Genomic DNA, 16,303 nt, shown 5'->3' on the forward strand with positions numbered 1-16,303 from the left:
GTCCCCAGTGTGTGTCACAGCACAGGTGGGAGTTACTGTGCTCCACAGCTCTCTTTCCTTCAGGAGCGTGTTATGCAGGTAGGTGCTAGATCTGTGCTTTCTGCAGCTGTCACTCGGGTCGCAGGAGCCTTTGCCCATTGATTGTATGGGAGAGGTCTTGGCATACTGCATCTCCCTGGAGTCATGCAAAGAGTGGGCTTGCCAGTGGAAACCTATTAGTGCTGGCTGCTGATTAATCACAACTTACTTGGCACTCATCAGGTGCTCCTAGACAGGCAGGCCCTACAGTGTAAAATTATAGCTTAGACTGTTATGAAGCACAAGGATCCTCTGTGGTACTGTCTAGACATCGTTGTTCTCTGAGTTTGGTGTGAGGGAGACTGGGAAGGGAAAGGGCAGAGAAAGTGAGAACTCTGCGTTTCCTGGTTTTGTCCTGCAAGTTCCTTTTTAGTTTGCTTTTTTGGTTGTTTTTTTTTCCCCCAGTTTGAATTCAGTTTCTGACTGTAAGTGAATCTATCATCTTCTGATGACTGGGCACAAGAAGATATTTCTCTTGTGTGTTAAACCTGACAAATGATGTTTTCTGAGGAGTAAAATATTTGCAAACTTTAATGGAAAATATCTTAAGTTAGAAGCATCCCCCTTCAGTGAAGCTTTCCTCAACTGAAAATAGAGGCCTCAATGTAACTCCATTGCCTTCAAGGTTATGACAACAGTGGCTTCAGCTCCAGTTCATGACAAGATGATATACCAAAAAGTCCTGTCCTCACTGCTGTTGCAGTCTATCTGTGGCATGTTCCTAATGGTGGTGTTTGCACCAAGCACTTGTGAGTGCCTTGCTGATGCTGATGGCGTGGACTTAGAGCTGCTGCCCTGTGCTAATAGCAGTGCTGCAAGTAATTCGGATTTCCTCCTGCCGGGGAGGAGTGTGGGTTTCTGCAGCTGTATGAAGCCTGTAGAAAAGCGCGAAGCCCAGCTGAAGTCATCTATGAGGAATGGGCTATCGGCGCTTGAGCTGCCAGCAGGAAGAGCTGTCCCTGTGATCCCCTTCCCTGCAGCACAGGATCATCTTGAGGGGCCAAGCTGATTTGTGAGGGCTCTGCTGCCATTGTGACCTGGGGCTTTTACTTGTGGGATGCTGGCTCTTGTCCAGCTGCTTCAGACACTGCTGGCTGTGGATGCCTGGTGGGCCAGGGAAGTGCCTCACAAAGGAGGTGTGAGGTGGCCTTATTTCTCTCTGCTGAGCCACAGAAGTCATTGTGGCTATGTATAGTTATGTACTGTTTTGTGAAGCAAGCATAGGGAGCCTTTGCCACCCTGAAATGGCAAATCCTACGGGTATCACCAAAGTTGCTAATGGATCAGTACGGAGTCCTGTGATAAAGTCCAACTGTGGCTGTTTCTGGTGACTATTAATAAAGGTGGGAACCCCCCAAAACTCTGCTAAAAATCTGTTATTTTGCACCAGGCATGTTTTCTTGGTGCTGTCCTATAGCTTGTCCAAACCTGAAGATCTGAATGCCTGTTACAAAGGTTGTCAGGTCCCTCAGAACTAAAACCTTTGACAGGTGAACTGGGAATCTCATTTTCCTGGGGGTTCCTGCTGCTTGCATCTTTCTTGGATTGTACCATTGTCACAACAGGGAGGTGTTACGTTTCTTGGGTTTTTTTGCTTACCTGTTTCAATGAAGGCAAAGCAGAGCCTACGTTACAGAATATAGTGCTATTTAGTCTGTCAGAGTGGCGGATTGTGGATTTCTTAGCTCTTGGAATTGAGACTTAAAGTGTCCTAGACTACTCTTGCATTACCATAACTGCAGTAGAAAATATGAATGTCTGCACAGACTAGAAGTGTTTCAGTGCTGAGATCTACTGGTGTCACCAGGAGGGCATGTCACAAGCAAGAATTAGGATTTGGTGCGTGCAAACAGGATAACAGAATCTGCTTATATGTAACGTATGAAGATCTATAGAGCAGGGATGGCTCACAGCAGAAACAGCTATATGTGCTGTGTACCTGTCTGCTTTGGTGAGCAAGGGGCACTTTTGAATACTGTCAGGTTTCCAGAAGTGTTCCTGCAGCTGGGTTCTACATGAATGTCTGATTTAGATAAGTTTGTGTCTGTGGCCAAGAAAGCTTTATACTTGAATTTTACTTTGTTAGAGACTCATGTCCTGACTGCAAGGCACTAGTATAGCATCATCATCTCTCTCTCTCTTTCTCTAACTTTAGCCAAAACTGAAGAGCGTATACAGTTTAAGGGAACTGGGGTGTTGAGCCTGGAGAAAAGGAGGCTGAGGGGAGACCTTAGCGCTCTCTGCAGCTGCCTGAGAGGAGGTTGTGGCGAGGTGCATGTCGGTCTCTTGTCCCACGTAACAAGCGCTAGGACAAGAGGAAAAGGCCCCAGGTTGCACCAGGGGACGTTTAGATTGATACTGGGGAAGATTTCTTCACCAAAAGGGTTGTCAAGCACTGGAGGAGGCTGCCCAGGGAAGTGGTGGAGGCACCATCCCTGGAGGTAGTTAAAAGATGCACAGATGTGGCACTTAGGGACATGGTTTAGCGGTGGGCTCAATGATCTTAAAGATCCTTACCAACCCAAATGAATTCTGATACACAGAATAGTTCACAGTGGGCTGCAAATGCACATGAACATCTGAATGCCGTCTGAATCTGCTGGGCTGCGCACTTTCTGTCCTTGCTACTTTCAGTCTTTTCTGTTTCTTCTCTTTCAAGCTGCTGCTGAGACCTCTGAAGGGCCAAAAAGTGCCAGTTTAGGAGAGAAAACATGATTTTTGTAAAAGCCTCTTGTCTGAGGCACAAACCTCCAGCTGGAGGTTCAGCTGTGTGATGCTCACTTCCATTTTCCATCTTCTGAGACTACCAAGCTGTACGTGCGGCCTGCCGACAGTTGCCAGGTTTCTGTTGTGCCTATGCTTCTGAAATCCAACGTTTGTGAAGTCTGTGATTTATTTCTTTTTTTTTTAGTAGTGTAGCTTTCTCCTTGTGACCACCAAGTGGTGCTCTGCACTGCACCTTGCAGCAAGGCGTGCTGTTGGCATTTTTGGGATGGGGGGTTAAAAAGCTGTTTTCAGAAGTAGGAACGAGCTAGAGAGAAGAAGGAGGAAACAAGAGCCTTTTCTTTTCCTCTCACAGTGGTTGTGCTACAAGGACTACATTATTCACATCTTTGTGCTGTGGCTGTGTGATGATTGATGTAGCCTGGTGATGGTCAGATATAATAAGTAGTCTTGGCACTTTCAATTTGGGTGTTCAGCTTGGCTGCCTGCTAGACTTCAGAGGTACAGAGATGGCTATCTGCTGCGTCAAAAATAGATCCTGGCAGGTGTCTCTGATTTGGCTTGCTAAAATCGCAAGGAGCTTCTAAAAACCTCGTCCCAAACTAGTTTTTCAGAGATAAAAATCTGATGCTTGTTTCTCTTGGCTGCTTTTTTCACCCCATCCATCTAGGGAAAACCTCTATTCATGTTCCTCTTCTCTGGTGTGCTAGCTGTTTAGTGTCTTTGCTATTAAACTTTGGAAATGTTTATAGCTGTGTTGCTCCCAGCAGAGGCAAAATACCTACTTTAACTTGTCTTTGCAGGTTTCCTGCAAGTACTCTCCAGGTACCACTATCAGGTTTACAGAAGCTGTGCATTTTGTATGAAAACATGCAGTTTGATAGAGAAAATTTTTATGTTGATTTGAAATGACGGGTACATTGTAAGACAGAAACTACCTATAAAATGTAATGGGAATTTGAGTGGCTAACTACATCCCTGTAAGCTCCATTACATGCTCTGCATGGTATAACTGTTTGCAGGAGTGATCATTCCTTTCCAGGTACTGAAAGCCATGCTATAGCAGGATGATGCAGCTAAATTCAAACAGCAGCTCATTTGTATGAAATGCAGGGCTAGAATTGAAAGGTGGCAAGGGGGATTGTCTTATCTGGTGAGCTGGAAAAACATGCAGTGTTTTAAAGCAAATCCTTGAATTGGAAGTAAAGGAGATGCCATGTAACAGCACAGTGAACGCTGTGGTTTTATAATGAACACTGATTTTTCTAGGTATTCCAGTCTATGAAGTAGAGGCCAAAGGAAGGATGCCAGCTTCCCCCATTTAATTCAGGTTGGATAGCCACCAACTAAATAGCTTCCTTAAAGCTCCCCAGTTTTTTCTCAGGTGTTTTGTGGAGCAGCTGTGCTGCAGTGCCATTGCGTCCTGCAGCAGAAAGAAGAGTGAAGCCTCACCTTCTTTACTTACAGCAGGTACAATATGTGCAACCCAACAGGTGTTCTATCGCAGCGTCTGTAACCTATACAAGGTACAACTCCAACAGAAATAAAGGGATATTTAGATAACAAGTGTTCATCTGGCTGGATTGTTAGTTTTTAACACGGTCTCAGGCTCCTGGCTAAACCAGCTGCTCAGATGCAGGGCGATAGGCTCTTCCATTCTGACTACATCAGGAGGGAGTTTTTCTGCAGGGCTGAGCAGTGGGTCATGGAAATTAGATGAAGTCCATAAATATTATGTTTTAGTTCTCAGTGTTGAAAAAACTAACCATGAGAAATTCAAAGCATGTCATTATTCCAGATACTATCTTTTCATGGTGGGTAGTTCCGTTAGTAGCTATTAAATAGCTTGGATGCAAATTCTGGCTAGGGAAGTCCTTGAGTCTTTGATAACTAAAAGCTGGGAAGAGAGGCGGTGAGACGATGGGCTCTGTGTGGCCCTGCTCTGGTCTTTCTTCAGTATCTGCAGGTAGTTGTGGTCAGAAGTCGAGTGTGGGCAGAAAGGGCCTTTGGTTTGACCCAGTATGGTCATTCTTGTGTTGCCTTTACCCACTGTGGCTTCAGTATTTTTCTCTCTGTATGTTAACAGTGCAGTCAGCTTTGGAATAAGATAGGTGGGTATTTGCTCTAGTGGGAAATCCCTGGTTTTTTTTCTCAGCATCCCATTTATCTGCTCCCACGTGAAGTGTTGGCTGTGCTGCCGCCTTTCCAATACTGAATTAAGTCTTCCTTGGTCATCCCTTTGTCTAGTGTAAATCCATTGCGACAGGAATGCCATTTTAAACCTGCTGAGGATCACTACCATCACTGCTGTTCTCCTGTGCCCAAGAGCTGGTCTGCCAGCACACATCAAAGCGAGATGCTTTTTTCTGGGGAAGGGGCCATATCAGTATAACTGGGCTGGAAGGCAGCGTCCTTTCCAGAGCTGTGAAAGGCTTAATAAAAGTTAAAAATAGAAACAACTTATTGCAGCCTCCAAGACTGGAAATCAGGGAAATAGTTCTAACTTGAGCTGAAATTAGTTGAGCAGAGAGCACTATTGGTACATATATTCAAGTATTTGTACACGTGCTTGTTTGTACTCTGCTATTAGGAAGCAAAATAGCAGTATTTCCCACTAATGCATTGACAGGCTAAGACAATGTCTTGTTGTTACTTGGCAACTTAAAACAGTGGTGAGCTCTTCCAAATTAACCCCTTTGGGTCTTTTTCCTGCCAGGAAGTGCACAAGCTTGTTCAGCTGGTCTGCCTTTGGAGAAATGGTATCAGCTGGCTGTCTTGCTGCTCACCTACAGAGATGTATGAACCTTCTGTCTTGTGGGATCTTTCCTGATGTTGCTTTTGTGTCTCCCTGGCCAGAGGGGGAGGAGGAGGAAGAGGATGAAGAGGAAGAGGAAGAAGAAGAGGAGGAAGAGGAAGATGAGGAGGAAAAAGACATAGATTTGATGGATGAAAGCATGGAGGGTGACACGGAGCTGCCAGGTTTCACACTTCCAGGCGAGACCTCCCAGGAGCCCATAGCTGGCCTGGAAAACCCTGTGGCCCAGCTGGCCGGGTTGTCCTACCAGGTTCCTGACACCATTGAGTGGGAGCAGCAGAACCAGGGTCTGGGTAAGAAAAAAAGCCTCTTCTTCCTTTACCCTTACAGAGGACTTGTTTCCTGCTCTTCACTTTGCATGAGGCAGTCCCCCGTGCTGGGAAGTCTCACAAGCTGGCTCTCAAGCTAAACACAGAGCAGGTTCATTTCTGAGGAAACCCCATCTACCAGTGAACAACTGGTCAAACTGGGATGGGTCCCAGGCAGAGTGACCTGAATTTTCATTTTGGGGAGAGCTGCTCTGAACATTCCAGATATGCTCCTTCATTCTGAGAGCTTAGTGTTGTCTTGCTCCAGTGGTGGGCAAATAAATAACTTATCAGGAGAGATTCCTGGGGAGATTCCAGTTTTGTTTCTCCAAGGTGGGTTGGTGCAGGGATGTATGTCCTCTGAGGACAAAGTGGGTAGGGTAGTTGAGTAGTTGCTCGTCAGCTCATTTGCTACTTCAGCAGCATTTTTGTAAGTGCCACTCTTCTGGAAATTTTAAGGGGTATATGGTCCAGCAATGGGACCCTATGCTGGCAGTGTTAAGCAAGACAAACCTGCAAAGCCCCTATAAAGCTTTATCCATTTTATTCCCACTGTACACACAGGCCCTGTGTTTAATGACTGGGCTAATTTATTCCACCTATGAATAGCTTGTCAGTGTTCACATGTGTGTGGTCCACCTGATGCAAGTCAAAGCTGGTGTGGGACAAGGTAGAGATTAGAATGGAACTCACCCGGCTTGGCTAAGGGCACTGGGATCGTGTGCCAGCATACTCAATTTCCAAGTAAAGTCCCATCAAAAACTGTGGGAACCTTTCAGGTGAATTGGTGGGAGCTGAACCACATCTGTACGGAAGGTCTCTGTGTCTGACTATTAGAGAACTAGCTGCTTTGAGAAGCTCATCAAATAAAGAAACCCCAAACCTCTTGTATATGTTGTGTTGTAAGAACTGTCACTTTGCCTGGGTGTTTAATTCTGATTTAACAGTTTTCCCCCTGTAGTGTTGTTTCTAGCCTGCTTTAGTGTTGTTAGCTTCCTTGGAATTGAATCAAAGAGCATATTTGAAGAACTCCATGGGAGGGTTGCTTTTTGAGGGCAGACTGAGTTTGCATAGAGTCTGGTATCTCCCTGTCCCAGTAACTTGCTTGAAAAACATTGTATTGGATGGTTACCGTATCAGATCTGTTTCACATGTCCTGTTATCCCAGCAGGCTGGACAGGAGCTGTGTGAGAAGGGTAATTCTAAGTCTTTAAGGCTTTCTGGTTGGCTTTGGCAAGCTGGATTAAAGAGGTAGGTGGCAGTGCTCGGAGGAAAAGTGTGTAAGAAACAGGGTTATGGTGGGAGTTGCATCAGCAGCTTTGTCTTATCTTACTCATTTCATTTGTGTGGGATCTTTGTGGTGCCTTGAGAGAAAATGCAAGAGGAGCAGCATATTATCTGCACTCAGGGGTGCAGTGGGCTGGCTTGGTGAGCTCTGTACCACTGCTAGCAATAGTGAGAAGGTAGCACTAAGCTGTTAACCGACTAAAGCTATTTGCCAGGTCCAGGATCATAAGTACTAGGACTGGCAGAGCTTTGCCTCTGATTCAGTCAATCCTGGCTAAGGGTGCTAGTGCTTTGTAATGTGTTTGAGGGGCAGAGTTTTGCAAACTGAGGTGTGTCCCCACATGCCAGACATCACATTGTGCAGCATGGAGGAGTATGGCCCTCATACCTCTTTAGGGATCTCGGTACCTTTAACCACCCCAGCTAAGGTGGCTGGTGCAGTGTCATCTGGCTTGGGTTCCTGGAGGGCTCTAATGGGAGTCCTGTTCACAGAGCAGGGTGCAGGGCAATGGTTAGTTTGTTTGGTGTCTGTGTCTAGAAACTACTGAAGATGATGTTGTATATGGCATAGGCTGTTGCCATGAACTTTGGGGCTGTGGAGGGGGTTGCTCTGCATAAGTCATCAGGCACTGCTCTGTACATAGCTGATGCAGGTCTCAACTGGAGTCACAGCTATGTTTCCAGCCCTACCACCTTTGCCGCTGGAGGAAGAGGATCAGGGTAGGAGGTGCTTGTCAGATACGTTGGTAAACGGGCAGGTGAGAAAACAGTGACCAGAGGCTGAAGCTGTCCCTGGTGTGCAGTAAACCTCTCTGTCTGGAGAGGTTGTAATAATTGTGCACAAAAAATAAGCAGGCTATGAAACAATATGTAGCTTTAACGCTCCTCATGTAATAGCATCTGTTACGAGGAGTCCTTGCCCTAGCACAGAGCCATGCTGGAGGATGCACTTTGCAGTATCTTTTCCGGAGATCTGCTTCTGAACATGTGGGTCTGGTTCAGTTTCTGATGTTTAATACAACATTGTGCTGCAGTGTTCATCCTCCACCACCTTCTCTCTTTCTTAGATCTTGAAAAGGCTGTCTTTCCAAAAATTTCAGACATGGAATAAATTGACTGTGTGGCAAAAGGCAGGTTTTTTCTCCCTCACTGATGTTTTATTGACTGTCAAACAAATTGGAGGAGCCCCTTGTGAAGTCTGTCAAGTTGGGTCAGCTGCAGAGCGCCAAGTCTGGGCACCTGAAGGACTGGACAGATGTGAATTTCTGTGTTCTCTGGAAGTGCTTGGCTGGGTTGTGTCTCACCAGATCCACATGGTTTGGATTGCCTTTTGTTTTTAAGCTGTTGCAGTCTATGCAAGCAGCCGTGAGGGAGAGAATGAGGCTGGCTGAGCCAAGTTCATCTTTAGGAGTTGGATGGGACTTCTGTGCAATGGTGGTGTAGGCAAGAAAAGAGAGGATGCTTGTCTCTCTGCTTGTGACTCGCCCCTCTTATTCCACCAGGTAAACACTTATGTAAAGAGCCATTTAATCTTTCTCTGTCTAATGGCTCTTTGATATTGCTTCCTTTCCCATCTACAATGTGCCGACGCCCACAGCCCTTCTAAAAGGAAGGGAAATTGTTTGTTTTAGAGGCACAAAGAAAACCAAGGACTTGCATGAGGTCACACTGAAAATCTGAGGCCAACCAAGGAGCTGAACCCAAGTATTCGAAGGCCTGGTTTACTGGGAGTGCATGCAGGAGTCGGAGATGCTGTCTCATCTCTGTGGTGGTGCTGGGCTCCTTTTACCTAAGATGCTGCTGCAGTGGTGTAGCACGTCTCCTCTTCCCGGTTTGTGCCAGGTGGGAGTTTCTGGCCTGGTTCCCCAGCCCTGGGTGTATGTCCATGCCTGTGTCCATACCTGGTCCTGGTTATGTGTTTCTTTATGGGTGTATTAGGGAGAGCAAGTAGGGTGGAAAAAGTGTATAGCTTGTGTCGGCAGGAAGTGGATTGTTAAGAAAAGAAAAAATCTCCCAAACCTGTCAGGAGCCCAGAAGAGCTGCTTGCATTGCTCTGTTGGAGCACCTAGAGAGACCAGACGCACGTGAAGGGCTCGTAAAGCTTTAGTTCTGCTGGAGGTGTGCATGGGCTATTTGTCTTTGAAACCCTTTTTCTCTAAGCGAATTTCATCTAAAGCTACTTTGTTGAAATCCATTACCACTTAAGTCCTTTTCTTCTAAAGCTAAAATTAACTTGATTTTAATTTTGAGATGGCTTCATAATGGCTGGACGTCCCCAGGTGCAGCCCCTGGTGGGGGGACCTGCACTTCTGAATGCAGTCATGTCAGGGGCACTGTGCACCCACATGCCTCAGGCCACATCACACACCTTTGTCATCCTGGAGAAGAACCCTGCACTTCCCTTCCTTTGCCAAATAATGCTGAGATGTGAGGAATTTCCCGTCTTGTGCGAGTGAAATACGGTTTAGAAGGGGAGGTTGTTCTGCTTGACTTGGGATTTCGCGTAGGAAAGGAAGACCTGAAGAAAGATAACAGTACCCAACAATACAAGATGAGAGTACACCATCTAAGCATCAAAATTTTACAGGCGGCATTTTCAGTTTTTAAAATACTTTGCACGTGTTCTTTTCCTGGGGATGCATCTGTCCTCTGGCCTTCAGAATTTTGATATTTAATGCTAAAATCTAGAGTACGGAAGAGCCCAGAAGTATTGTAGTAGCTATTCTCAGGTTAGTTAGTATTGACTTTGCTTGGTCTGATGACTGACACACTGCAAATCCCTAGAGAACCAGTAACTTGATCCACAAACAACTTGGCAGAGCAAGAGACTGTTCGATTTTTTCGTAGTGGTAAATGAGAAAGTGCTGGAGAAACGGAATCATTAAAAATGTCAGTTCTGGGAAGTCGGATGGTCCTACATTAACTGCAGCTGAGCAAAACCAATTTATGAGTACTGATTATGAGGCTGTCAGTTTTACAGTCCATCAGCTGACACTAAACAGCAATATTTAGACAAAAAAAGTGAAGCAGAAGATGATGTCATCTGTGCCTTTGTAAAATAGAATTTGATCATCCAAAAGCTGTTCTGATGGCCTGCAGCTCTGGAGAATGAGGGTCTGAGTGTGCTTTGGGATCTCTTGGTGACCTGTTCAAATGGTTTAAGAGATTGCCAGTGAAGGACACAGCAGTACTTTGGGACCTCTCTGCATTGTGTGAGATGACTTTGACCTTTCTCTACTTGTTTCTTGATTTGTATGTAGGTGGTGTGTGGTGGGTGAACACTAACTGTTTGGAGAGCATTAGAGGGGCAGGAAATCCGGGCTTTCTGGGAATGAATAAAAATACATATTTTTTTCCCTGCTACCTCTTCTGTGATTAAGTGTTTGTGTATTACAGGAAGAACTGCAGTTGGTTTAGATGGCTTCACACCTAGTGAACAGTTTTGGGGTCCTTTAGTTATTCCACATGAATGTTAAAGTAGATGGTCTTTGTTGTACACCTCCATGGAGATCAAAGCCCTCTACTTCTGTGTTGCTGGTGGCTACTGTGACTGTGCTCTTCTCTTCTCCCACATCTTAAGATTATTTATTCTCTCAGTGTCAGTGAGAATTCTTAATTTACTGACCATGAGCCAAGACATAGCAACTTAGCTTGAACTGGTGTGGGAACTTTGTGTCAGAGCACAAAAAGGTTCCCAGGCTCCCAAGCTATTTGTTAGTGCCATAGTGCTTGTGTGTTGTCCACATCTCAAGACGAACTCCTGCTATCCATAGTAAGGTAGCAGCAGGAGGTTTAGGGCATTTTTTCTTAGACCTTTAGTGTTGCTGCTTTAGGGCATGCAGTAGTTTGCTTTGTGCATTCAAAATGTTTGGAGTGTCAGTGACATTTTCATCTTGAGGCATATAGGGTTTTGATGTTTTGAATGTATGGCTCAAGTTGTCTAAGCAGAGGTTGTGATGGTGGACTTCGGTTCTGCAAGATGCTAATTGAAACCACCAATTGCTTATCCTAGGCCACTGCTAATATAACAGCACTAATCAGAGGACAGACTGATTTGAACCACAAACCTTAACAGAGGCTCAAAATCTTGTTTTATGGGCAAAGAGAAGGCATACCTCATATATATATATAATGAAATATATGTAAGGAAAGAAAAATGAGCACCCAAGAATTTATTGCTAATGTAATTGAAATACTAAGTCTAATTCTAATCATTATTAGTCCAGATTTAATTATTAAAGGAAAAGAAGTAATAATGCAGTTGGGATTGTTACACACACTTTCCATGGTTTCTGTGTTTTATCCTGGTGTCGTGCTTCTCCTTGCTTCTGGGGGTCCTAAAGGTGGTGGTTTCATTCAGGGGTTTGTGGTGTCATCAACATCTGGAGTCCTTTGCCAGGACTGTGTTCATATTGATGATTTCTTCCTTCTCACTTTAGGGTTCACTTGAAGTAATCTTTGTGTGTTTACTAGCATGGTTTTGCATCTTTCTTCATTATCTGCAGTTCCATATTACATCTGAATTTACTATGTATCGTAGAATCATTTAGATTCAAAAAGACTTTTGAGATCATCAGGTCTAACCATTAGCCCAGGACTGCCAAGTCCACCACTAAAGCATGTCTCTAAGCTGATACAGTGTCTTTTATGTATGTTAGATACTATTTTTTGTTCTTCAGTTTACCCTAAACACATATTTGTCCATGTCTATATTTTTTTAACTGACCATTGGTGTGTTGGTTATATCCTCTTGTTTGTAGTAATGGCAATACCATATTACAGGGCTACATGATTATGCTGTAGCTTGTAAGAAGTCACCTGGGTTGCCTGGTTCCGTATCATTCATTATGTATTTCCATCTACCCGTGGAGGTATTGTACACAGTGGAGTATGGACCATCCTTGCAGATGGAAATTAAAGATGTAAAAAAATAAAATGACAGTTTAGAAAAGTTATGAAGCATAACAATGTAATTCTGAACATGTGGTTTCCAAGATATATTGTAGTGTCTGCATTTTGGGTAGTTCTGTGTGTAGCATCTCAGTCCTTACGATAATGTAAGGTCATATAACTCACTTAGGTAATGACAAGGCACTTGCATAATAAATGTACATTTGGAATATGATTTTTTAATTTTTTTTAATGGTTAAAAAGTATTTACAGCTCTGAGTATTTCTACTTACATTATATTCTACTTACAGAGAAAATAGTTCTAGCTGTATTGCAGATCTGTGGTTGCAAATTATACTGCATAAACTATATAATGGATGCCACTGGTTAATGATGGTAAGGCAGAGTAGTGGAGAATGATGAATATTGGAAATGTTGTTTTTACAGGAAGATAGGATTAATGCTTTCATGGGCAAAAATAACCAGCATTAGGAAGACAGAAGCTGAGACTTAGAAGTTAGTAGTATGTTCTTTAATTGCTGCCCAAGATGGATGTATTTTAAGTACTCTTAAAGCCTGCGTTACTGGAACATCAGAGTGCTTTTTAATCTTTAATGCATTTTTCTTCCTAATTACCCTGGAAAGGTATCCATGTTTTACAGCTGGTAAGCAAAAACACAGAGAGGCCAAGTGACCCCCACTGGTTTCACGAGGGAGCCGTTAGCAGAGTAGGGATGTGAACAAGGGGAATTAAATTAGCACTTGGGCATTTCCTTGCTCTTGCTGGAGGAGGGAGGTGCATACCTGTATTTCTCTCTGGAAAGTGAGAAAGGATCACACAAAAAGCCACTATCCCAACAGAAGGGACTGAGTTCATAGAAATCCCAGGTGAGAGATGATGGCAGGAGCCAGGATCAGGAGTGGAGCCAGCAAATTTTTCTTCCCAATGTGTTCAAAGTGCAGGTGCCTGCAGCAGTCCTGCTTTCTGTAGCTTTACCCCTTATGTGTTTATGGGAATTTTGTTGCATGAAGTGTTGGCCATGTGAGGTCTGAGTTCCAGAGGGCTGCAGACCTGAAATGAACTACCTCAGAAATATAGGTGATTATTTTTCCTGTCTTTCTGGGTGCTCCAAATAATTTGTACAGCTCCATATGTTCCTTGCTAGCTCCCCTTCCCTCTCCCAAGCAGTAATAAAGCTCCCATCATCAATCTGTGCCTAAATCAAGATTCTTTTTCTCGTGAGGGATGTATACTGTGTTTAGAATGACTTATTTTTTAACTGTTTTAAGAAATTGTTCATGGTTGTGTCTTAATCCTGGAACAAACTCATATTTAATCAGGTTTGCCTTGTCAAAGGAAATTTTGCATCCACATGCCTGTAAACCATAATGATCCTCTCTGCCAGCTCGGCATGACGTATGCAGTTGTAACAACAGCGCAGCTCCCAGGAGGGACCAATTCACATCAGAGATGGCTTTTTCTTTTTGTCGGATTTTAGCCGAAGGTGTTTTGTGGGGACTGTGTCTCTTTTCCCTCTTTAATACTGTTTCTTTCTTCAACCTGACTTGTTCTTACTTCTCTTCTGAAGCCAACTGAGATAATGAGCCTTGCAGACCAGTCACACACATGCTCTGCAGTGTGGTGCTCAGTGGTGTGGCAAGAGGCAGCCCTGTGCCTTACACTGAGACCCTGGGCAATGGGACCTCCCAGGAGATGCAAAACTTGGACAAGTCTGAGTCCTGTGGTACTGACCCTGCTCTTCCCTTTTTCCACCCAGCACAAGGCTGCTGTGCCCTTGCCGGTGAGGCCTATGCATTTCAAATGGGAGAAGTTGACAGTGTGTCTGTTCTGCTGTGAACTGGGATGAGGAGTTTCCAACCATGGAGCATGAACCACTAAATGGGTTGGAGCCATGTCCCTCCTCTCGAAAGCACCTCAGCTCTTGTCCTTGAAACAGAAATCAAGAGCAAGAGATGGGAATAGAGATGAGTAAAGTAGAGGAGTGGAGGGCGTTTTGGTGGTTCCCAGCTCTGAAAGCAAGCAGCTATCAGAAATAGGTAAAATAAAGCTGTTGCTTGCAATAAAAAAATGTATGCTTGCAATTTATCATAAGGAAGGAGAAGAAGCAGGAGCCTTTCTACATGGAAACCTCCAGCAGGAAACTTGGGCTGATATTTTAGCCTGACATTTTTGGTGGGAGTATATTGAGAAACAGCAGCACTGAAACATCCTCAGATACATTACTTTGAAATAGCAGCCCTTCCACAAGGTTTATGCATCTAGTTAAACCTGTGACAGAGGATGACTGGCTAAGGGCATTTGTTACCAGCCCTTAAGTGCCGCCTCCACGAGCTGGGACAGATTTAGAGGTATTTGCTTCGATTTGGCTCTGCCTTCCTTCTCCCTGCCCGCAAAGAAGATGGGTTGCCATCAGACAAGGTGTTAAACGGGAGGTACTGGTTATTGCTAGGAGGGGGATGAAGAAGTCCTGTCCATCCACAGTGTTTCTGCCTCTTTTTCTTCAGTTTCGAGTGAGGTGGTGTGAAGCCGCAGAGAAATCCTCTGCCGGTTTGTGGGAGAAGAGAGGGGACATTGGCTACCATGGTTGACATGACAGATTGACGTATGAGAGGTCCCCGACGAGGTCTGGCTGACCACAGGGTGTTTCTAATGGATGGGGGGGAGGCATGGGTGAACCCAAGCCTGAGGGCTCTGTCACTCCTGCATGCCGTAGTCCTTGCTACCCTGCCATGCAAATATCTCCTGCAATACTCACAAGGAGGGAGAGGTGGCTTCTGTGATGGAAACGGCTGTCTCCCTAGCTTGGGGCGGAGGAGCCTTGGGTGATGTTTGTGTGCAGAGAGCATTAGGAAAGCTTTGCTGAAGGGAGCTGAAGTCTGGGCCACCGATCGGCTAGAGTTTGTCTGACAGGCCATAGCCAAGCAAATTCACCCTTCTCTGCTTGCTGGGGAGCACAGCAAGCAGCCTGCGGCAGCACCGAGCTCCTGGGCTTTCCCAGCACAGGAAGACTCACTCCTAACAGGCTTTCTGCCTGCAGCTCCCGTTGCTCTTGTCGGCCCAAGAAAGCAAAGCTGGAAAACTCAAGCACATGGCTGAGTGTTTTTGACCTTCTCCAGCTGTCTGGCTCTACCCATCTGTTTGCTACAGATTTTCGAGTCAGGATGTGTCTACCTTAGTGCACAGCTTGGCATTTGCTGCTCCAAGTAATCGATCTTGTTTTTTCGCCAGGATTAAAGGATAGGGTCCGTTAGCCTGTGCAGAACTCCGTGCTGTGAAGGCTGGACTGCATCTGCTAACCAGGCACCATCTGGGTTTCTGCACGGTGCATAGTGAGGCAGGCATCCTTCTAGGCTGTCAGCTGTCTAGGCACTGTCTGTCTGTCCCCTTGTCTGTCAGTCGTACTCTGCAATAGAAATGTTATGCCTTTGCTCTCTTTTTAATCTGCAGTAATCTTTCTTTCCCCTCCCTGCCCCCCCCCACCCCCCCCCCCCGCCCCATGTCTGTAATTTCAGCAAATACATGTATCACATCTCAGTGTGCTTTGCCTCTTCTATTTTTTGGTTTATATGTGTCAGAAAACTTGGCTCCATTTAGACAGAGGGGGTGGTTTTCAGCCCCCTCTCTCCCTTTGTATTTTCATAATCACTTAGCTTGATTGAAGAACACAGGCAGGGCAGTAACTCCCAGCTTGCAAATTATTAATTTTTCCTTTATGTGCTAGTCTGGGTGGCCTTTGCTGTGTAAAACGAGACTTGTCCTTACATTGGAATAATTAAATTTATTTTCTGATAGTGATCTATACTACAGTGCAAAAGATCTGTGTGTTTTCATGGTATTTCAGCCCTCAAAAAAAAAAAAAAAAAAAAACAGGGGAGAGAGGGAATGTGAAGGTTCATTGGCATTGAATTGCCTCTGTTCTGGAGATTTGTAGATTTGTGTCAGAGACTGATCTTTTGGTTTAAAACGCTGGCTCCATTGCAGAGCTGGTAAGAGAAAAATAAATAAAGAAAAAGAGCTCTTTGTGATGAGTATCAGGGAGAGAAAGGGTAATTATTGAGAAAATGGTTTTAAAATATTCCTGTCTAATGAGAATGTAGATATACTTTCTCTCTGCTTGAGCCATGCAAACCACAAATGACTGATGCTAAACCCGCCTCCCCTCTGGTGTTTTCTCAAATT

General features: G+C 44.8%; 1 protein-coding gene across 3 annotated transcripts in view; it reads left to right on the forward strand.

The window, feature by feature from the left end:
- ARMH4 (armadillo like helical domain containing 4) overlaps positions 1 to 16,303 on the forward strand; it is a 73,229-nt gene that overhangs the window by 20,195 nt on the left and 36,731 nt on the right. For all 3 annotated transcript variants that reach the window (XM_040602338.1, XM_040602339.1, XM_040602340.1), the window contains exon 5: positions 5,659 to 5,910. In XM_040602338.1, coding sequence (XP_040458272.1) covers positions 5,659 to 5,910 — 252 coding nt within the window. The remainder of the gene's footprint in view (positions 1 to 5,658; positions 5,911 to 16,303) is intronic.

The sequence above is a fragment of the Falco naumanni genome, chromosome 7 (assembly GCF_017639655.2).
Source record: "Falco naumanni isolate bFalNau1 chromosome 7, bFalNau1.pat, whole genome shotgun sequence".
Taxonomy (NCBI): Eukaryota; Metazoa; Chordata; class Aves; order Falconiformes; family Falconidae; genus Falco; species Falco naumanni.